This window comes from Cygnus atratus, chromosome 13, assembly GCF_013377495.2.
Source record: "Cygnus atratus isolate AKBS03 ecotype Queensland, Australia chromosome 13, CAtr_DNAZoo_HiC_assembly, whole genome shotgun sequence".
NCBI classification, from domain to species: domain Eukaryota; kingdom Metazoa; phylum Chordata; class Aves; order Anseriformes; family Anatidae; genus Cygnus; species Cygnus atratus.
In genome coordinates this window covers 20729633-20752699 of record NC_066374.1, presented here as the reverse complement: position 1 = coordinate 20752699, position 23067 = coordinate 20729633, and the positions used below count along the sequence as shown (strand labels likewise).

Below are 23067 nucleotides of genomic sequence, written 5' to 3'. Positions count from 1 at the left end.
GGGGCTGAGGGGGCCGTGCTCGGCGCTGTGTTGAGCTGGGGCTCCAGGGCAGCAGCCTTCGGTTGGCCCTTGGGTCCCCAGGAACCTCCGGGCCGGTGCTGGGGACTTGCAAAGGGCCACTGCCACTGATCTGTAGGTTTCAGTATGCTGTACGTGGGGACCCAAAGGGAAATAAATGATTGTAAACTGCGATTTTATCCTTTTATCCACCTCTGGCGGGGGCAGGAGTTGTACTGCCTGTCAGTCTGTGTCATCGCGTTGTGCTGCATGCCAGCACTGCCAGAGGCTTTCTCAAGTGTCTCTATAAGACAGCTAGACACAGCAGTCTGTTCTGCTGCTGAGACACGGAGTCAATTACTCTCAGCCTAGGAGAGATGAGTTCATTAAGACCGGGAAGTCTGCCACAGCACTTAGAAGATGGAGCTAGTTTGGTTGGTGGGTGCAGCCCGGCGGGACCCCTGTGGTGGGAGCCCCTGGGCCAGCCTGCGAAGGGTGCATGGAGCCTGCTGCCCCCCAGGAATAATGAAACACCTTCGTTAGCGAGCGGCAGGTGAGAAACGCCTCCCATGCATGGAGCCAAGCAGCTATGCCTGTGGGGTGGTGCGATTCGGTGGATGCATCTGCAGGAATGAACAGTCCTGCTGTTCAGTTTGACTGGCCCTGTCCAGCCCAGCCCTGCTGCCTGAAAGCTGAGTAACGCCGAGAAGCCTCGCTTTGTTTGCCTGCAGTGGAAGAAAACAGTTTAGGCACTTTGGGGTTTTAACTCAGAAGGGCTGTTGGCCTTGGTATCGATAGTCACAGCACACTGTCTGGGCCAGAATGGCCTTTACTTTTCAACAATAACAGTGCTATGAATAAGCTCATTAAAATAAAAGAAACTGACCCAGTTGTCATGGCAAAGACTTCTGATGGAGGTTCCTCGTACATATCCCTCTCGCTGCACCCACTGCTGGCTCGTCCATCGCTGCTGATACGGTTGCGCCCGCTCCGCTCCTCACCTGCTGCAGCCTTGCCCCTCCCGGACTCAGGGTGTGGGGCAAAGAGGAGGAGAAAATCCCATGTGGAGAGCCCCCGAGCTCCGTGAACCTCCTCCTCGGAGCTGCCTTCCTGGCCTGCATGAGGTGTGTGTGGCAGGCAGCGCTGGCAGCTTTTGCAATGTCTCTTTGTGTTTCATCCTGCTTTAAAAATAATGAACGCCACCCTGGTTCCTCTTCACAAGTATTTATAAGTGAAGTTCAATATACATTCTAACAGTAATAAAGATACTACCAGTATTTTTGTGCTACTTTGTGCTCCTAAGGCACTTTTCTTCCAAAGCACTTGTGAGCAGCAATTCGTTTAGCTTCCAGGCAACCATGCAAAATAGGCATTATTCCTCCTCAATCAACAGGGTGGGAGAGGAGATTTTTAGCGAGCAGGTGGCTTTGGCAAAAATCCCCCAAGGTGTATGAATGCCTGCCTGCCCTGGCACTGCCAGATCTGGGTTCCTGGGGCTGGGGGGATCGGGGTTTGTTTTTCCAGGTCTGTTGTTGAGGAAACTGCTCTGCAAAGATGTACTTGTGGACTGGACTTTAGGCCCTGTAAATAGTGCCATTTACTTTAGCAGACCGAGTGCTGTCCTCGGGAGGATCTGACCCCATCCAGCTCCTGGCGCTGGGACAGCGTGTGCCAGGCGAGGGGTTGCGGGCGGCAGCGTCTTGCCTGGGGACAGCCCCATGGCCGCGCTCCAGGCCAGGGCGTGCTTGGCTCCCGCCTCTGCTTTTTTTCTGTTTCATGCAATTTGAGCAGAAGCCAGAAAGAGCAAGGTCACCCGTGCTCCCCTGTGGCTTGGAACTGCTGAGCTCTCCATCTGGGAGGGCTTTTTAAATGCTGAGAACAAAGTCAGATGCTGACACATCCGAAGAAGCAGTGTAGACAGGACACAGACCACGTATTATGTGGTTTTACAGTAGTAGGAATCAGCTTAAAAATAAAGCCCAGCTCTGCAGGTATTTATAGCTAATGCCCTTTCCATGGGCAGCAGACACTCGTCCCACTGGGACGGCAGTTGGATGCTGCCTCGCTCCGGGCGGCTCGGGCGGCCACGCGGGTGAGCTGCGCTGCTCTGTGCAGGTCTCAGAGGCTTTTCTGTGCCGTAGAAAGCAGAAAGCAGCACACAGATACAAGTCTCCAGTCCGTGCTGCCAGACCGCAGTCCCCCTGCTTTTCCTGGAATAAGCGCCATCAGGAACAATCCCTCGAAATGCTGGTGGGGAGACTACACTGCAGTTTTCCCAAAATGCATTTTACAGATGAACTGGAGCACGTTCAGCTCGTGGGACAAGGACGGAGAACACGGTGCTTCACTTTCTCTTCCCCCTGGTGTTCTCTGATGCCAGGGAAGGCCTCAGAGGGTGGCTTCTCCTTGTCATCTTTCCAAAGGTGATACTTGTTTTCTGGTGTTTTCTCACTGACTCTTCAGCAGTTTCACTGGAGCTACATATTTTAGCTGCATTAGCTTCTTTGCTAGTTAGAAATGGCAGAGAAAATGCTTTGACCTTGGCTCATGTGCTGAGAACAGAGCACAGGAACAAGTTTTTGTATCAGTAATTTCCCAGTGAAGGTTCTTTCCTCCTCCCCCTCCCCGGATATCTGGGACGTGCAGCATCAGAGTTTGCACATTTCTGACATGCTGCTGGAGAGTATTTGGACAGACTTTCTGCAGCTCCTCTTCTCTTTTTAGAAAGAGAGAAAAGGAGAAAAGTAATTTGGCTGCCAATCAGGTTAATTGCTTTCAGCTGGGCAGCAGCTAGGTGCACTAACTGGAAAAATTCCACATGCAAGTGTTTTTTCAGGCGACCCACATTTTTTCTTGGGTTGACCATGTATGTGTATGTGTGCATTTGTGGGCATGGGTCTTATTATACCTGTGGACGCAAATTACGCTTTTTGTATGTGCACTCTCTTCTTGTATTAGCAGCATTACATCCACGGCCCCAGTGCCTGCAGCAGTCCATCCGTGGGATTGTGGAGTTGGGAGTTTTGCATTTGAAGTCCATCCGTGGGATTTGGGTTGTGGAGGTGCGAAACCTGCGCTTGTCCCTGCCCAGACACAAAGGCAAGAAGTGAGCTGCCAGATCCCCGCACCCGCTTCTCCTTGTGCCTGGATGTGCTGCTCTCAGGGCCGCTCCGGGCGGCACTTGACCTGCTCCAGTCAGGAGCCCGAGGATGTGGGTGCCGCGGGTGCTGCATCCCTGAGCTGGGCTGGGTGTGTGCTTTGTCCATCTGCGCTCCTGCCCTTCAGAAAATGTGAGGCAATCCCAGGGAGCTCAGCCCTTTCAGGTGGGTTTGCTGTTTTCAAGTTACTTGCTTTGCTGCTGCTTTTATGTGTCCCCTGTGGCTGGGAAGCCTTTCTCTGAGGATGCCATCTTCCACTTGCAAAGAGAACTGCTGCTTCCTGGGCTGCTCCGGAGTCCACATCAGGATCTTGCAGTGACCTGGAAAAGCACGACCAGGCACAGCTTCTTCCTCTCCTTTTGGAGCAGTCCACGGCAGAGCCCAGCCTCGGCCCGGCAGCCTCGGTGCCCCTCGTGGCCAGGAGCGGCCCCGGGCGCTGCGGGCAGGTGGGCGCGGGGACGGGGGGAGGAGGTCGATCTCGCTGCCGGCCTGACAGAGAATCGAGAGAACACTCTCAAGGCTGGGCAGCCTAAAATTAGACCTGGCATCTGTGTTTTGGTTTGCAGGCAGGCTTAAAAGAAAACGACTCCTGGCTGCTTTCGTTGTCCGCCTGCTTGGGAGAGTGCCGCAGATGCGAAGCAGGTAGCGTGCTTCGCTCGTGCCTGGTGGCACAGGAGCCTCGCTGCCCTACAGCGCTGCCGCTCAGCGTGTGCGCGTCGCAGCGGCCCTGCGGGGTGGCTTCACCTCCCGCTCAGCCTGGCGTCACTTGGAGCAGCTCCCATGGGTTCTGTGGGTTTCTCCTGGGGCAGCGTTGCAGAGCCACTGCCCTTTTCATTTTCCAAGGAATGCCTTCAGCCCCCGGACACAGCGGGTCCAGCTTTCTGTGGCTCACATCACTAACCAAAACATGCTGGCGTCTTGCCGAGGCTTCCCAGGTCCCGCCGGTGCTGGCGCAGCCGGCCGGTGAGCGAGCAGTTGGGGTGAGCTTGAGCGCTGTGCACGTTCAGCCCCCGGGCTCAACGCCTCTGAGGTGTGAAATCCTTGCAGGGAGCCCACCGGTGCTTGCAGCTGTGCGCTGCAGACAGGCACAGCCCGTCGGGCAGCCCAGAGCACAGGCAAGGCCACGGAGCACAAAGATGTGGCTAGAAGTGAGCCACTGGCTGCAGGCTGCTGAGGGATCTGCCTCTACATAGCTGTGCTGGCAGCTGAGATCAGGGCTGAGAGTGCAAAGAAGACCATAGACATGTGGAACCTTCGTTATAATTTGCATGTTTACTCTCTGAGATGACTCAGAGCATGGTCTGCTTTGAGGACATGGGGAGATCGTATTGTTGCATCAGTTGTGAAGTCTTCTCTAGAAAACAAGTGCCTTGCCAGTGGAGTGAAAGAGAAATTCTGCAGATACAGTTCATACCGCATTCCAGACAAAATAAGCTAAACCCTTTCTATGCCCCTGCAGCTGTATCTGTGCAAAAGTTTGGTCTTGGCATAAACATGCCTAAAAATAAGACGATTGTGCCAGCGAGCTGCACCACGGCTGATGTTCCCACCGCAGAGCAGGCGGCTGCAGGCAGGGCAGCCCCCCCTGTGTGTGGCTGCTGGCAGCGGGGCGAGTGCCACCCCCAGGGACCCCCGTGGGGCTCCCGCTGCCCGCATCTCACCTCCTCGAGGGGCGATGCTGCGGGGCCAGGGCCAGGCAGTGCCCTGAGCTGGGTTGTGCTGTTTCTTCTCCCCCTTCTGTACCCAGGGCTGGTGTGCTTTCCTGGGGCAGGAGGAGGGTGCTGTCACCTCAGGGAGCACGGGTGCGAGCGGCAGCCCTCGGGGGGGCAGTCATGCTGCCCTGCTGCTTCGCTGCCCGTGCTAGCAGGTCCTGCTCGCCTGGTGTGCCTGCCGGGTCAGCTGCCTCGGCTTTAAATGCTATTTGTGATCTGTTTTTTCCATGGTGGTTTCCTCCATCATCTGCCATCTGCCCATTTTCAACTCATGCTTCATCCAACAGAGAAATAAAAATGCAAAATTTGTGGCACTGGTTTCCTTAGCAATAATTTCACTGCCAAATGAAGTGGGGAAAATACTGTGTTTTCAATACCCAAGCCTGGAAGTGAATCCTGACATCCCTCAGCAGCCAGGCTCGGAGCCTTCCTGCAGTGGGAGTTGTACTTGTTGTCCGAGGTCTGAACTTGCTGTAGAGGGCTCGGTTCTGCAGCCCCTGCATGCATGGAACCATTCTGCAGGGTGATAACCAGGGAGTGGGATTATCAATACAAATTTCCACCAATTCCCACAGGAAGAGTGGCAGATACCGTCTCCACCTGCAGAGCTGATAGAACGATTTATCTTCCTTAAACTGCAGGGTAAGAGGAATGCTGTTAAGCCCATGCTGCAAGTGGGGCAAGGTATGGAGCCTTACTCCTACTTTCTCATTGCAAAAGAATGTGGAAGGAAACCTTTGTTTACTAGAATCTATTCAACTCACAGAAGGTCAATAAAATATAATGGTAGGTGGTGCACAGCTGTTGCTGAAGTCTCGGACGAGGCCAGATTCCCAGGAGAAGTCAGCATCAGGTGTTCATTGCGTTGCTAAACCAGCTCCTGACAGTAGTCGAGTGGTCACAGAAAATCCAATTTATTCAGCCAAGTCAGTTCAAAGGCTGGTCATTCAAAGCTGAGACCTACTCGGAGTTGAAAAAGACGGAAAACCCAGGAGGCTTTCTTCCAACCTGTGTAAAGAATGAAGCATGAAACAGTGCTATGTTTTGGCTATTAAATCTTGGAGAACCTTAGAAAAAGATGAGTCAGTGCAGTTCACAGTTTACAAATAAGTCTTACTTGGCTTCAGCAGTCAGTTAATTTGAAATACAGTCTGTTCTGACAAATTTAGTTCTGACTTACTGGATGAACAATTTAAAATCTTCACATTTCTTTTAATTTTATAGACACATTTGAATGCAACTTGACACGTATCACAATTAAAATATTTATCCAGCTTTAATAAATAAGAAATGTGCCATACACCATTTTCCAAGTTACAGAATGGGAAATCAAAAGTCGTGTCATTACTTCAAATTATATATACATATTTGCTAAACAGGAGGTGGATCTTTTTAATGAAAACAGCTGCCACATCCTCTGTGGAGACATCAGTATGGCTCTGTTTAAAGAGAACACATTCAACGCATTGCAAAATGAAAATATGAACATAGGGAACATTGCTGAATGCATTCCTAGGGAAAATCATTCCAAAAAATTAAAATCAGGTATTTAAGTAGAGGGGTCCTTGTTGCATTTGAAGTTCTGTATAGCCCTGATTTAAGCCAGTCCACCTCGGTTTTTTTTTCCACGGTACCTTACTGGCTTTTCCCGTTGGTCCGAGGCCTTGACAGGAGCACGGAGCGAGCCCTGCTCCCATACCTGCCCTCCTCCAGAGCGCAGACACGCTCCCACGACCCCACCGCCCACATAAGCCCGGGGGGGCCTCTCTTGGACCGTGCTTGGTGGTTTGGCGGCCACCTCTCGGGCACTGGGTGGCCTGGGCTGTGCCGTGCGTGGGCTGGATGCGGCTGTGGGCACGCTGCGCTCCCCTGGGTGCAGCCAGGAGGCGAGGGGAGAGCTCCTGCCCTGCCCGGGGGGGGCTGAGGCTGCCGCTGATGTGCTTCTTTCTAAAGCCAGACTGGGCACCGGGGCCCACAGTGCTCCTGCACTGCAGGGAGAGGTGTCAGCAGGTTGGAGAGGGGCACTCTCCTTGCCCGAGCACAAAGGTGAGCAGGGTGTCTGACTGCGGCACTCACAGCGGTCTTCCAGCCTTGCCAGCGCTGCTGAGTGTCGTATCATGTCTCTGTCAAGCAGGTGTTGTTTTCAGTTTGAGACATGATAGGCCTTTGTGGATTGACCGTGGGATTTGTGGAGATACCTTGGGGACCAAGTGGCCGGTTCACGTCAGGCAGCCTCGCTGCTCCCAAGACGCCAACTGCGTCTGCTCGCACTCCGTTGCCGGCTGGCCTCTTCGCCGGCCTGGAGGCCCTGCCAGGCCCGCCCGGTGCTGACACCTCGAGCTGGGTGCTCGGCAGGCTGCTGCGAGCTCCTCTCCAGAGCAGCTCATGCTGCGGGAACTCAACCGGGAGATATTTTTGGTGCGGCAGCATGGCTTGTGCTTAGTTACAGCAAAGAGGGGAGATCCTTGCCAGTCACAGCACAGCAGGGTTCTGCTGGACAGGACACCGCAGGGAAAGCAGAAGTGCACAGAAGTGTGAGCATCCGGGGCTTGGCGCTTCTTGCCCTGCAGCTGGCAAATGTGCACGCCTCGTGCTGCGCCTGCCCTCCTCCTGCTCAGCGGCCAGGGCGGGTGTGCTCCTTGGCTCTGCTGGGGCTGGGGGTGCTCTGCCAAACACATCCCTTCTGCTGCGGGGAGCAGCGTGCTGCTGGCCCCTCTGCCACCACGCACAGTGTCACCAAAACACGCAGCGTGCTTCTTGCTGCACATTGCATGTGCACAGCTCACCCCCAGGAAGTGTGTGCCCCCCCCCTCCCATTTTTCCTGCACTTGTATTAATCTGTGAGATTAATACATTAATTCTGCCAAGGAATGCACATCACCTGCTGCTGTGTTTGATAAATTCATTGAACCTCGGTGTTGAAGAGGGAAGGCTTAATGTCCTCCTAGAAAAGCGGAGTGTTAGTCCGTGGTACTACGAGCCCACAGTGCCTTGCCAAGCAAAATAACAGTCAGGATGCTTCCTAGGGGATTTTCAAGCCAGTACTCCCTGTGGCAAGAGGGCAGTGTCTCTCTGAGGATGAAACGTATGGACTGGCACTATCTCGTTATTTGTGATTTTCTGTATTGCTGCATTTTCTTTTTGTTGGCAGAGGAGATGGATTTGATAACTGAAGATTACAGTGTGGGTTCAGCTAACTTAAAAATATTATGCAGGACAGACAGTTTCCTTGGGAAATAAATAGGGCTCTGTGTGCACCAAAGAAACCAAGGTCTTGTCCTTGGAGATTCCAGGTGACTCTGTAGTCACCGGGATGATATGGTGTACGGCTCTGATGACCTCAGGGCTGCTAGTCAGGGCTGAAGCATGCTCGCACTGCTCCTTTTTCACTTTTTATCCTGTTCGTGTTAGTAGTCAGGTGAGTTCTCATCTTTAACTTTGCAATAGGTTTATGCCTGTCTGTTTTAGTAGATCCCTCCTCTGCCTGGTGAAATCAAGTGTTTCATCTTCTCCTTCTATGAGCTGATTTATTCAACCTGCTCCCTGAGCTCACTGGATAGAGGTGGGGCTATGAAGCAGAAGTGTTGCTTTCAGTGCTATGCCCAAAACGCAGATGTCTGCCACCCGTGCGATATGAAGGCTGCAGAGGGATTTTGACCAGGCTTTGTAGTTCAGGTAGAGTGTACCTGCCTCATTTCACCTTTTTAATGTCATTTTCCATTTTCTGCTTCTTTCTGAGGGATGCCCAAAAGGTGAGAACCAATGGTTGTAGCTAAGGTCAGGAGCTTCCCCAGTTGTCTGGGTTATAGAGTGAACCCCGTCCATATCCATCAGTAGGTGTGGGATGGTTCAGTTGGTCTAGGTGGCTTTTTGGTGTGCCAGTGCAAAGGCAGTCCCACACAGCAAATGGCAGGTGTTTTCTGTGCAAATGAAAACACAATGAAAAAGAGCCGTGGGCTTGCCTGGGCCTTATTCCAGTAGGGGTAGGGTTTCAGAGGCGGATAGGACCCAATGTGCGAACAATAAACAGTCCAAATCAGTAAATAAGGCATGTGAAGTTAAAAAAATAATAATGGTTTAGGAGATTTGTGAATGGATTTGTGCAGCTGGCCTCTTTAAAGTTATTTTTCCCATCCAAGCCAGGAGGCAGCCTCGACCAAGCTACCTGTGTACTGCCATCTCTGCCAGCCCCACGCGGTGCTGCGACGAGCGATTGCTTGCAGGACCTTCTCTTGGAGGTGTGCTGGTTCTGCCTGCACTCTCACTGCCAGGGGTGTTTGGAAAACCCGTTGTCATCTTCTAATGCTTATTTAAATCAAAATGAAGATCAAGTTCCCATATGTGTTTACCTGGTCGTGTCCTGTTGTTCATGCTGTGCACTATGCTCTGCTGTCTCAGAGATGCTATCTTGCCTCTCCGCCTCCAGTAGTTATACATGAGAACAAGGCATGGTCAGTTTAGAAACATATTCAAGGCTATTTAGAAAGAGGGAAATAAATTCAGTGTACAAGGCTGCATGTTTTTAGATTAAACTGCTCACAGCATTTTAAAACGTGGGATGCTTTAAACTTTCTAGGCAGACCTTGTTATCAGAATCAGCCCAGCTTGGTGGCGATGCATTAAAGATTCAGTGCAGCTCTGGCTGGAGCCAGCAGCAGTGAGAGGGGAATGTGCAAAATGACATAAGGCTCATGCCTGAAATGTACAATTGTGCTCTTAGCTAAACGCCGTTCTTGCACACAGATGTGATTCATAGATCTTTGTCCAGGCATGAGCTGCCTAGCTCCATTGACAGGAAGCCAGTTATTTTAAATATTTTGTTTGAAAATATCATGTACAGAAGATGCCATTTTAAAAGCAGCATTTACTACTGATAACATCACCATATGTCAGACATGACATTAGTTGAAATGGCTGGGAAAAATTCTGAGTCATACAAGTCTGTGTGCAAACGCACCTTCAGTTCACAGCTTGGTGTCCTCATGAGCATTTTTGCCAGACTGATTTTTAGGTATAGCACTGTAAAGGTGCAGAGCCACCAGCTGCTCTCCCCAGAGGGCAAGGTGCATGGCCTGAAGAGCGTTCTGCTTGAGGGATTCGCTGCAGAAAGATGGTCGTGGTGCTTGGCTGGGGTGCACGGCAGCAGCCGGGACTGGGCAGGCGAGACCTGGTTAGGGGTTTTCCACTGGCCAGCCCAGCTGGGTCCCAGTGCTTGCAAATCCAGAACCTCATGCTTTAGTAGACTTGTTTCTGCACAGTGCAGTTAAATCCCGGAACAAGTCCCAAGCCTACTGTTGCAAACAGTTAAAACTGTGCTGTTCAAGGAACGAGCTGATGAGATTTTGCCAACCGTCAAAGCACAGCCGTGTGAAAAACAATGTTGTAACTCATCATTTCAGTCTGGTGGGTAGTTCAGCTGCAACTGTGAGAAAAATTTTAGCATGGGAAATTTAGTCAAATGTAAGAGTGAAGTGGGTGGAAATTGTGTTTATTCAGTTATGTCAGACTGAAGGAAAACGGAGGGAGTATAACCAATATGCATGGTGTTACATTAGCATGGTGAATTGCTTAACTAATTAATCTTTTCAGAGCAGGTAGGAATAGAATGCAGAAGCCATGCCAATAAAGGAGCAATCTGCCAATAAAGGCCAATAAAGGAGCCAATAAAGGAGCAATTCTTCTGAGGTGTCCCAAGAGTCCGAAGCTCTGGGCACTGGGAGGAAAGGGCAGCTCTCCCTCGGTTCCTGCTGGGTTGGACGTGCCTTGTATGGCTGAGATGGAGACTTTTTTGGGGAGTTATGAGAAGTGGTTGACTTCTGTCTTATCCACAACTGCCCTTGGTTTCCTGGGTGTGTTGTGAAATTGAGGCTGTTAGGTGAAATTAACTATTGACAAGCAAATGCTTGCTTTGCAGAGTTATAATTGCTATTCTACAGAAATATTTGCATGTGGCTTGAGCTCAACAGACCCTGTTCATTTCCTTAAAGAACCCTCCTGAAATGACAGTAAAATTCTCCCTGTAACAGTAAGAGAGAGAGCGAGGTTGTTTTGATTCTCCTCTGAAAAATGCTGGGTTCCTTTGTGAGCAGCTCTGACCTTGGCCTTCAAGTGGTGAACGGGGCTGGAATCTCAGCCCGACGTCACTGCTGCAAGTTGTGTCTGCGTGCGCGCTGCTATCTCCCTTCTTTGGGTTTCTGAGGCAGCGTGACACTTGCCATATATCGTGCAAACTACATTTCTGTGTTTTGGAGCCCTCCACCACGCTCTCAGTACTTACTTTCATCAGACCTCAGTATTTCTGTAGCTCTGTGGGGTGGGTGAACTGCAGCAGGTGCTGGGAGGAAGCACTCTGAGGTTCACCCGGTGGGCGCCCTGCCTCGCAGCCCTTCCTCCGCCTTGCTCCAAGCTGCAGGCTCTGCTGGCAGCTCAGCACCCTGCTTGAGGCAAGGTGCAGGGACTCTGCCCATAAATCCTCCACTGCGGCCATCGTGCTGGCTCAGTACGGTGTCACTACGGACGTATTTTGAGAACTCCCTTAAAAGGTCTCTTGGAAACTGATTGGAAAATAGATCGTTAAAGGTGCCGTTGTCACGGCTCCAGCTCTCTTACCCACCTTTTATCTTATGTTTTTCGTACTATTTTCTCTCTAAAGATGAAAAAGAAAAGTCAAATTGGCATCTTTTTAAAACCCAGAACATTCCCAGGCAAATCCTTTCAAGTTGGCTGGCAGTGACCGCTCTCCACACAGGCACAGGAGCGTGTTAGAGGTTGCGTTGCTCCTGCAGGCTCCAGGCTCGCAGTTCAGCTCTGTTGTCTTCTCCGAAGAGCAGCTGTTGCAACATCAATCTTCAGACATGATGGGCACTGGAGGCTAGATGCTTCTCTGGTGTAAATCCCCTTAAGGCAGCAGCGTTATGCTGCGGATGAGCTTGTCTCACAGCCAGGATTAACCTTTAATGTATGCCAGTCCCTTCTAATTTCCATCTCTAAGAGGGCAAGTAAGAATGTGACTGGCCGAGCACTTCAGGACACAAGTGCTTGCACAGAAGGCTGAGCGCCTGTTGGACGCTCTGCTGAACGGCTTTTGTTGGTAGGTGGATGTGTATAGATGCACTAGATACACGCGTGCATGAAGGTGTATTGGTACTTGCACAACTTTTAGCAGGGAGAACTAGCTATTTAAAAATGTGTTGTGTCAGTCCCATGGTACTCAAGCCTTAATTGCTAACCTACTTTGCAGCTTGAAATAATTAAGCCTCGAAAATACTCCAAGGTCTTTTTAGGTTCCTCCTTCTTTCATCACAACAGCTGCTCCTGTGAGAGTCCCTTTTGCTTATTTCCCATCTGAAGTACACAGTACAAATAACAGAGAAGGCCTTATGGAAAACAGATCATTAAATGAGATTAAAACTGCTGGAACCTAAAAAGATGTGGGATGAATAAGACGTTCTTAGCAAAGCTTTCGTTTCATCCTGTTGGTTATTTCTTAGTAGCGTTTGCGGTAGCACCTAAAACTGCACACCAAGGCTCTGTTGGGTAGGATCCTTGTGTAGCTGCGGGGCGGAACGAAGCGGGTTTTGGGACCTTGCCATGCACAGGGCGGTGGGATCGTGCTGGGAGGGCAGGCAGACAGACAAGACAGGAGATGGTTGTTGCATCGGGACTTGCCTAAACCATGGCTGGTATGTTGTAGCCAACTGTATGTAGAGGGGAGGAGGCCTCATGGCGGCCTGCAGCTCCCTCACGAGAGGAGCGGAGGGGCAGGCGCTGAGCTCTGCTCTCTGGGGACAGTGACAGGACCCAAGGGAACGGCATGGAGCTGGGACAGGGGAGGGTCAGGCTGGGGGTTAGGGAAAGGTTCTGCACCCAGAGCGTGGTCGGGCACTGGGACAGGCTCCCCAGGGCAGTGGGCATGGCACCGAGCTGCCGGAGTTCCAGGAGCATTTGGACAATGCTCTCAGACACAGGGTCTAGTTTTGGGGTGGTGCTGTGTGGAGCCAGGAGTTGGACTCGATGGTGCTTGTAGGTCCCTTCCAGCTTGGGATATTCTGTGATCCTGTGATTCTATGATTCTGTGATCTCCTCTATTTAATCAGTAATTCAAGAAAAGCCTTGGAAATTGAGATTGTCAGGGAAAGATAGTTTAGTAGCATCTACAGATGAGTCACCGATTCTGATTGCTGCTGCTAAAAAGATGAAAAATCACTCAAAATGTTTCTTGCCTTAAGAACAGAGGATAAAATTGCTGGTCAGTTATTAACCTACAATCTAGGTAGGATCTGCATAGCTCTCATATGAGGAATATAAGATAGCATTTTTGAAGAACACAAATGACAACAAGATCAGAGGACAGAGAAGAGCTTTGGTTTTGATCTCACCAAATAATTGTACCATTTCATACTTTACTTTTTAGATGAGGGGTTCATTAAAGACAGACATACTTCAACAGACATGGCCCTTATGTATGTGAAAGGCAAACCGCACTGGTACTATACTAATAGAGCTAGGTTTTTGCTTGAAATTAAAGATCCCAATTATTTGTTTGTGTAATAATAGCACCGGTCCCTTGAGATCTGTCTGCATTCTCAAGTATTTTTCAGCTTGTGGTATAATTTAAACCAATCAAAATCTTCACCTGCTCCTGAGGACATGCTTTTTTTCTCATTTGCAACCTCTCTCTCCTCAGTCTAATTTGTGTCTCTTTGGAGGCTAAACAAAAGAGAATGGATATTCTGAACCAATGAAGCTGCTCTTATTGCCAGAATTAAAATATCTAAACAAAAGATTATAACCAGGCAGCTGCTCTTAGCGAGTGTGTCATTGTCCCTGTCACAGTTCTCCTCAAGGGTCATTGATCCTTCAGCTCTACCACTCCAAGTCGCTTCACTAACGTGTCTGGGACTGCTGCGTGTGAGCGCAGGTTGCAAAATCTCCCCATGTTTGGGAACACCGTGACCTGTGAGGCTGGCCCAGGGGAAGGTGTGCAACGGCTTTGCCTCCCAGTGCCTGCCTCGGAGGCAAGGTGAGCACTGGGTAGTAGTGCAGCCAACTGCGAATGACTGAGGAGATGCAAATTCAAGTGGAAAAACTGGTGATTAGGGCAGACAAATAACACGGATCTTTCCTTGGTCTGGCCAGCCGCTTTTTCTGTATGTCGGATGTCCCCTGGCCAGAGTCACATACAGAAAGGGAGAGCTGCCTGCAGAGCTCGGGGGTGGGGGGGGCTGCCAGCCGGGACAGCATTCCCCTGCCCCGGGATCTCTGCTGGTGCTGAGCCCCTCGTTCCAAGAGTTGCAAGAATTTTCAGAAGATTCATGATACAAGTTCAGGCTGATATCTCTTAGAGGTCTGTTTTCTCTTTCACTGGATTTTGGTTTCATCTGTTGTTCTTTCACCCAAATGGGACGTTTCCGAGTATAAAGGTCTTTCACAAGAAGTCCTGGCACTGTCACATCCACTCTTAATACAATTTCTGGGATCTTGTCTTGCAGGCATTCAAACTACACCAGAAACCAAAAGCAGAGATATTTTTGACCAGAAAATTGCCGTGACCTACTGATGATTAGAAGTTAATTGCCTAGCCCGGTGTTTTTACACAAAGTCAGTTTTAGTAAATAACTTTAAACATTACTGCTTCCAACACTGCCTGGACGCGCCGTGACTTGTAATTCCGATAAGCACCTCTCCTGTCACCGTGCCTTTCGAAAAGCAGCTCCCCGTTATATCTGATGGAGCAGCTGTGTGGCAATGCACCCGGAGTGCCAGAAGGGAGGTGGCAGGCTCGGGACCAGCTGTCTGCAAGAGGCTTCGGGCGTGCAGGTGCATAAGGGAGACGTGACAGATAGGTGGCCAGGTAGGAAGGGGTCACTCGGGGTGTCCCCGAGTTGCTGTGAGCGCAGCCGATTGTCCCCTTTCTCAGGCCTCTCAGTTCTGGCCTTCTGTTGGGATCTGCTTGGGGAGGACAAGGGCTGAAGGAGGCTCTGTGGGCTTCCCCCGCAGAACCTGGAAGAGCTTATGTCAAACCTGGGGGTAAGGGAAAGTAGCAACAGGCAAAGAGGACCCCAGGCCTCCCTGTGCACTGCAAAAAGCTGGTTTCCATCCCCATCCTTGTTTCCCACAACGCAGAATTACAACCCCAAATGGATCTTTCAGACTACGGAGCTGGTCAGTGGAAAATGTGACGGTAAATAATCTACCCTGACCCACTTCCAGCATATAATCGTAATGATTACATGTCAAACCCTGTACATTTTATTTTTTTGGATCTGAGTGTTTTTTGTTGTTGTTGTTGTTTTTTTGGCATCCATTGGCCAGCTGGGCAGTGCTGTGCTCTGGCCATGGGGCCATTGCAGGGCCAGAACCCCAGTGACGATATTCCCAATGCGCTGCATGTGACTGGGGTAAGTAGAGGCACAGCACCTTTAGTCATGGCATGGGTATAAAGAGGAGTTTGCTGGGACACTTTCAGAGCAAATGCTTAATGTTTTCACCAGAGGCTTCTGACTGTGTTTAGTAGTCACGTGGATGAGGAAGGCATCCTGGAAAAAAGTTCAGTCCAGCCATTGCTGGGGATTCAAAGAGGGAATAGGTAGGAATTTTGCAAGAAGAGAAGAGTAGCATTTAAGTCTGATAGGTCTGTAAAAAATAATTTGTTTAAACTAAAAATCAAAAGGATAAATTCGTCTGTGGTGTTGTGACAACAATGACCCTAATGGTGTTGGATCAAGTAGCCTAATGAACATGCAAAGTCCTTCTTTGATATATAAGCCTTATTATAGAAGTCAAACTTATGTGAACACTGCAACAGCCACTTCTAGTCATCTTCCCTTTCTGGGCTGTGCTGTCACCGTACCTGTACTTTGCCACATGTTGTCACATGTGGTACTTGGGGATGATGGCAGGAGGGGCACTCCAGAGTGGTCTTCCCGTGTGTTCAGAGGTAGACCTGCCTTAGTAATTTTCTGCCTTCTTTCTGATCAGTCCTTGGTTGTCATGGCACAGAAATTTGGGGGTTTGCCATCAACATTCTGCAAAGTGCCATCCACTGTGCTCACCAATAGCTTGTCCTGACTTCATTTGCTGACCCCTCCCCTTGTCCTGTTTCTCTTTACTCTGCAGGTTGGAGACTGGCCGTGAACATGTCTTGCCTATTGACTATTACTTTCCACCTCAGAAGACTTGCCTGATCTGCGGCGATGAAGCATCAGGGTGCCACTATGGAGCCCTCACGTGCGGGAGCTGCAAGGTGTTCTTCAAACGGGCGGCTGAAGGTAACTCACACAGAGAGAGGAGGGACAATCACTCCCACCTCCAGGTGCTGGGTTTCTCCACCAAAGTGGCTGAAGAGCCAAAGACTCCTGAGTTCTCTTATCAGCAGTGAAGTCATTAACACATGGGTGCCGGAAGCATTTGCAGCAGCCTTGCTTGATTTGGGGAATCTGCTAAGCAAAGGGGACAGAGAGAAGAGCAGTGGTGACAAAGTGTGGTGGATTTCTAAGATCTCTTAAATTTAGGAGGAACTTAAACAGAAGGGAGAACATTCAAAGATAACTTGATTTCTTTTTGTAAATCCACTTTACATTTTGCCAAAACACAATCCTTTTCAATTCTTGGTTATCACAGTGACCTGGTTAGACGTCGGAGAAGTCAGTTCCTGCTTCTCTTTTCATCTTGACCCTCAGGGTTGCAGTAAGGTCCCATCAACCCTCCTGCCGTCTCAGCCCCACAGGTCCATGTTTAGGGGATGCTTTTCCTCCCTTGCATCCCTTTCAGAGGGTCACTTACCTCAGTACCTGCAGAACAGCAGTACTTCTTGTACAGCAGAGCCATCTGTCCATCAAGACCCATGCTCTGACCTTGGTGTCTGTGATCCTTCTCCCCAAGCCTTGTGGAAGGAACTTTTCCTTCATAGCCAGCTCTGTAGGGCCAGGTTCTCCAGAGATAAGTGTGAACCCAGATGTCCACTCTCAACATCAGGGTCTTTGCACTCTTTCCTTGGTAATTAGCACATAGAAGGACCTCATCCATCTGCTTCCCGGGGCAGGGGGGTCTGCAATGTCTGGTTTCTAACTGCCGTTAAGAGTCACGATTCCTTGGCAGCACAGTGAGGCTGTTTATTGTGGAACTGTCCGGCTCAGAATGCCCCTGACTTGTTTTCTGGAGCGATGAACCCAAGTCACAATTCCCCCTCACATTAACGTCTGTCACCCAGTGGCCACACACCGCCGGGGTCTGCCTTGCAGGCTGCGGTCTCCCTGGCAGAGGGCAGCAGCGTGGCTCCAGCTCCTGGCCAGCGCTGTGCATCGGTGCTTGTCTTTGCCTTGTCCTGGCGTGAGCCTTCCCTCCTGCATCCTGTGTCACGGTCTGAGGAGAGGAGGGCCCAAACTGGTGGATGCTCACTGGTCTATCTGAGCTTCTAAATTAACTCCAGCATTATCCTGTATGTTTCTGGAGTCTCATTTTCCTTCTTCCGTCACTCATGCCAAGAGTGACTCCTTTCAACTTGCCAGCACTAGTTCAGAGAAGAATCAGGGCTGTGCTACAGAGGACAACAACATCCTGTTGCTGTAATAGGACACTCAAATAATATTAATAAATAATGTTTGGCATGTTTTCCCAAGTAAATCATTTATAAGCCTGCTTCTGCTATACACCAATTCTGTGTAAGGCCAAATGAATTGGCTGTGCAGCCAGAGTAAATAACAGATGCTTGTTTTAGTCAGCAAGTTATTGTTGATTTATAGTAAGTGGAGTCTTGGCTGTCTGTCAGATAAATTGTTGGTGAAATAGTACATGTCATCTAACGAGTGCCAGAGCATTCCTCTTAACATCGCGGTGGACTCCATCGTGTGCAGTGGGAGTCCTGCTGATGAGGGATGTGAGTTGCCTGGTGTGGGGAGGAGGATGGAGAAAGAGGGAGAAAAAGAGGTAGCAGCCTGCGCTATTTGCACTGTTCTTAAGGCATACGTTGTGTTGTCATTCCCTCTCTTGGTTGTGTTGCATTATGAATTTTAACAGTATTTACACCTCTTCTTACTTTCTAAGCTTCGAGGTGTTGCAGAGGGTTAGAAGTGTGTGGTTGCTTGGGATCTGGTAGCAGTTCTGCCGAGGTGTGATCCTGCCCACAGCAGCCCTTTGCCTGTCCCTGGATGAGACCCTGCAGCAAATGTTCCCGCAGTGAGGAGCGGGGAGGGAGCTGCCTCCTGCTAGAAATGCTCTCGGCAGCTCTGTCTGGTTTTCCTTTGAGCAGATAAAAATGTAAATGAAATCCTTTTGCAGTTCCAAATACCACTTCGTTGTATTTCATGGGGCAGGCTTTGTTTGACAGACTGATAGCGCATGCATAGTTGAGAGCTGTTTGCTGGCTTTCCATCAGAAAGCTTCCTCCGCTGAGCGTCCAGGTGCTGAAACACATTTCCTCCTGGTCCAGTGCTGCGTCAGGCAGCAGTGCCTCTGCGTGTCCGTGAGCAGAGGTTTGCTGGTTTCAAAGAGACTTCCTTCCGTTCCTTCTGAAAGGATTTTTGTTTGTTTGTTTTTCTTTTGTATGCTTGGGAGGTATTTCTGCATGGAATAAAATCCCTGTTATGGGCATTTTTTTTTTTCTTTTGGTGATGGCAAGTAAGAGGTGCCCCCTTTGCAAACAGGAGGGCAGGCGGCTGGCACTGGTGGGACTTGGGCAGCGCAGGGGAAGCAAAGCTGCGGCTGCGAGTGCTGGCACCTTGCCTCTAGGCTTGGTCTGCAGGCAGCGGAGGGAAGCACAGCTGCAACCTCAGTAAATGGCAAGAGACAAATTAGAAACCGGGTGGCTGGGACAGAGGGAGGAGCTGGTGGCTTGAAAAGCCAGGAGGCTGTGGCTTCTAGCTCTTGTAGACAACAGGATTTAGTCCTGGGGGCTGCAGCTTTCCACCAAATCTGCAGGTTTGTTTCTGTTTGCCTGTCTTCCCTGCTTCCTTCACTGTGTCCTTCATGAAATTTCCAAGTTCAGAAATGATTTAGGGGGGTGTTATGCAGAAATTAATGGGAGGCAGTTTCTCTGGATTTAACCTAGTGACGGGGTGGAGCAGAAGCAGAACTTCTCACGGTTTTGTGCACAGCAGTCTTCAGCAAGAAAATGTAATGTAAATGCATGTTGTGTATTGAATAATTAGATCTAGTGAGTGTGGGATTTCATCTTATGTTACCCTGAGGTACATGGATAGCATCTTTATTTTGCAGAATAAACAATAAATCAGACTTGTTTATAAATATTGAATGTAGCTGGTGATTTTCCAGCCAGACATTTCCTTCTTAAAGTTGAGGAGTAATTTTGAAAGCTGATATTTCAGTATGTTCTTATGTTTTAAAGTCCATAAAACATATCTTTGAAAACCTTAGGGCACTTTGGAGACATTTTACAACAGCAGATTGCAAAGCTAACCCAGTGAGAAAAGACATCCTTCTTCTGCCTTTGTTTCCTCTCTGTTGCTGGTATCAGCGGCTTTGGAAAGGTCGGAGAAGCATGTACTGTGAGCTGAAGAGCAGCACAAACAGATCACCTCAAAGGGAATGGAGAATAACTAGACATGTAGTTTTTTGTTTTATCATATTCTTTGCTTGATACACTATTGTACTTATTTGGTAATAATTCTGGGATATTTAAAAAGGTTTTATAGACATACACGGACTTGAAAAGAATCAGAAAGTGATAAAAAAATAAAATGAAAAGTTTTAACATTGACTCCTCTTCCATTTTGTTACATACTGAGGGATTCATGTAGTCTTCAGTAGAGCAGATGACTCCTGCTTTGATAAAATGTTTGATAGATTTTTTTATTTTATTTTTATTTTTTCCTGCTCAAGCCCAACAAGTTCTTCCAGAATGATTCTGGAAGAGTTCATAGAAAAGACATGAATATTTTCCTGGTCTGCTAATGTCAGCTGTTTCATTGCCCAAGCTGTCCAGGTTAAGTATAGGCAAGCTCTAAAACCCATCGTGCAGATTCTCCAGCTCTGATGTGGACTTGTTCACTTGCAAGGCTGACAGTCTCATTTTTGTAATCAGAACTGGCATTTGCCTGTCCCTCTCTGTCACCCCACCTTGGTGTCCAGGTGCTGAGGAACCCACAAGGGCTGGACTCAGTGCGCCAGCAAGCTCTGCTGCGCCTCTGCTGCTAGGGGCATTCACAGCCTACGAAAGAGGACTTCTCTTCTTTCCTCCTTCTCTTACAAAACAAAGATTTGGTGAACAAAAAGTACATCCACCCCATATAGATTTTAATTTTACCGACACAAGTAGGAAGGACTGCAAGTTAAAGTGAGCTGCTTTCAAAGACCATTACTATGTTTTAAAATTATTTCTTCTCCTCCTCCTGGCTGATCTGACAGCATACAAAAGTCCTGGATCTGCAAAAGACTGCAGCACCATCATGTTCCTGCCTCGGTGCTTGGTTTCTCCCTACCCTTTGGGTATTCTTGGACTTAAAAGTCAGTGGAAAGAGAAAAAGGTGGAATAAGCAGACCTTTGAAATCACAGGTGCTCCTGGCACAGCCTGCCTCCAGTTCTGTCTGCCAGGCGTATTGCTTTTCTCTCCCCTTGCCTTCCGCAGACAAGTTCCCTTTGGCCCCATGCCGTGGTGCTTCTTTGGGTGCCCAGGGCCACCAGCACCAGCGCTGCTGCGTGTCACGGTTTGGTTTTGTTGCCAGAGAGTCAAACAATTAAACATCATTTAATACAACAAGAATCCAACATTTCTTGCTGGACTTAAGCATCTTTAAATATAACTTCTTAACCTTGCACAGTCCTACAGTTGTTTGATTTTAAAGATAGTCACTTAGCCTTGGCTGGCTCCAGCCTTCTTGCTAGATCGTCTCCTCAGCTGCTGCCTGCACATATTAGTTTGCCAACACCTGAAGCTTCCATGGTTGTCTCTGGCTGGCTAATGTTTTCACTTGCAGACCACTGTTTTTGGTTCCCTGGAGAGCCTCCCTCTGGCTCTTCCAGCAGCCAGCCTCCCACGCAGAGCTAGCATGCCTTTCTGGCTACCCCAGTCTGCTAGAACTGCTGCCCTGAGAGAGAAGAGCAGGAGAGTCCATGCTGAAGATTGCACTGTCACAATGGAGACAGACTGTTTTTGTTTTCTTCATTCTTTTGGTAAATATAGGTGATTATTAAGAACACTACTTTGCAAATATCTTTTATTAATAGTGACTTATTATTAGTTCCTGAGAACTTAACAGCTGTGCCGTATTTGATTATTTTTAACGGGAGCATCAAATAGGAACTCCAGAGTGGTCCCAGTACCAAATCCGCCAGCTCAGCTTGTGCCGTGTTCCAGTTTGTGACAGCAGTTGGTAGCAGAGCTTTCACAGGAAAGCACCAGAAGCCCTGCAATTACATGAGCCCCTGCAGGATTTGTATTCTCAGAAAGCTTGGCCTTTTCCCCAACTATTAGAATTTGGTTTATGCAGTGAAATATGAGGACCTCTCATCCAAAAGGTATTTAATGGATTGTCACATTCACAATTTTAAATCTTAGTCCATATGTTTGTACAGATTACTTTGCTTTCTGGAAGAAAAAGCTACGCTAGGCACAACAGTTCCTGTGGCAACAGGCTTTTAGCTAACTCTGGACTGAGCAACACATCTTTATCCATAAATCTTGATTTTTAGTTGAGACTGGAGAATTGCTGTCCTTGTACTTCCTCTGCTCCTGACTTAATTGCAGTCTTAAGGGATGAGCACAGAAGAACTCGGTGATGGCAGGAGCATCTTTCTGCCTGGCATGAACTTGGAAAAGGAGCGAGCCAGATCCGTGAGGAAGGGTATTACCAGCAAGGGAGGCAGTGGTGCAGCAGTGCATTGTGGTGCAAGGCAGGGAACTACAGTGGTTGGAGAGGGCTGATCTCGTGGGACCAGCTGGCTGGTGGTCTCGTGGACCAGTGGTACCTGGGCTGATCTTCTGGGATTCTTATGGCTGTTTGATGTAGCAGGAGAGTACTGAGCACCTTTATAACTAATTTCTCACCTACATGTATGCAAACATATCTGGATCAGCAGGGAAGGGGAACACTCTTCTTTAGGCATACACCTGAGGTACCATCAGATCAGTAAGTACATCTGAGCCTGACAAGCTGCCAACATCCCCCTTTTACGGAAAATCTGCCTGATTAACTTTGCAAAGAACAGGGCTACTGGGTATAATATGAGAGTATGGTTAAAGTTTAGAACTGTATATACAGGTTTGCAAGGTGAGAGAGCCTGTGCTTTGCAGTAATACAACGGAGTGTCTCTGTTGTTTGCTGGAAGGAGAAGGAGAAAAAAATCATTCAAGTGTTAAACTCGATAAAACAAAAAGATAGTGCATTTATCTTAAATAAAGAACAGCGGATTGCAAGCGTTTCAGCTTGTTCTTAAATGAAGAATGTAAAAGATCCTAAAATTAAAAAAAAAAAAAGTCTTTGTATATGCAAAGCTACTTAAGGTAGCTGAAATCAGTGTGTTCAAACCACTCTGTTGTTCATGGGGCTTTTATGGCACCGTCTCCTTCATACATCTGTGCTGTGCTCAGGTTATACAGTGGCTCATATCCGTGTCAAATATTGCACAGTCTCAGCTGGAAGGGAAGGGAGAGCGAGGTGTACGCAGGTGCGCACAGCAGAGGAGCCCTTGGTGTGGCCGTGTCTCAGTGCAGGCTGAGGGCGAGGAGCCTGCGCGCTGGGGCTGCTCTCTGCGGTCCGGGGAGGGCAGGCAGAGCCCGCTCAGGGTTGGCTCAGGACACTTGGCTTCGCTGGGGGAGCGATACAGCGTGGAGTCTCCCAGGTCATGGATTCATTTCACAAACTGTATCCACACTTGGTGTAAAAGTTATCAGGCCTCCAGGATTTTGCAGTAATGTAAAGGAAATCTTTATGTCCCTAGGAATTTGGACAAGATGAGCAAGCAGCTTATTCTCATACTGAGTAGAAGCACATCCATGAATAGTCTTTGTATTGCCATTTGTTTCCCTTTTTGTTAATGACTAACATCTTAAAATAAACAGTGCCAGAGTATGTATGTACAATTAACAGAAAATTGGTCCCTGTCCCAAAGAGTTTGTCTTGCGAACCAGGAAGTAAGCCCTCGCTATTTCAGCAAAATCACTGTACCGTGACCATTGGGCAAGTTACTGACTGGAACTTAAAAGCTTGCATTCATCTGAGCCTGTCGGCAGGTAGCAAAACTG

General features: G+C 49.0%; 1 protein-coding gene across 1 annotated transcript in view; it reads left to right on the top strand.

Moving 5' to 3' along the window:
* The window catches only part of AR (androgen receptor), a 58085-nt gene that overhangs the window by 12261 nt on the left and 22757 nt on the right, over positions 1–23067 (top strand). Inside the window, 1 exon segment of the mRNA XM_035541823.2 lies at positions 15986–16137. Coding sequence (XP_035397716.1) covers positions 15986–16137 — 152 coding nt within the window.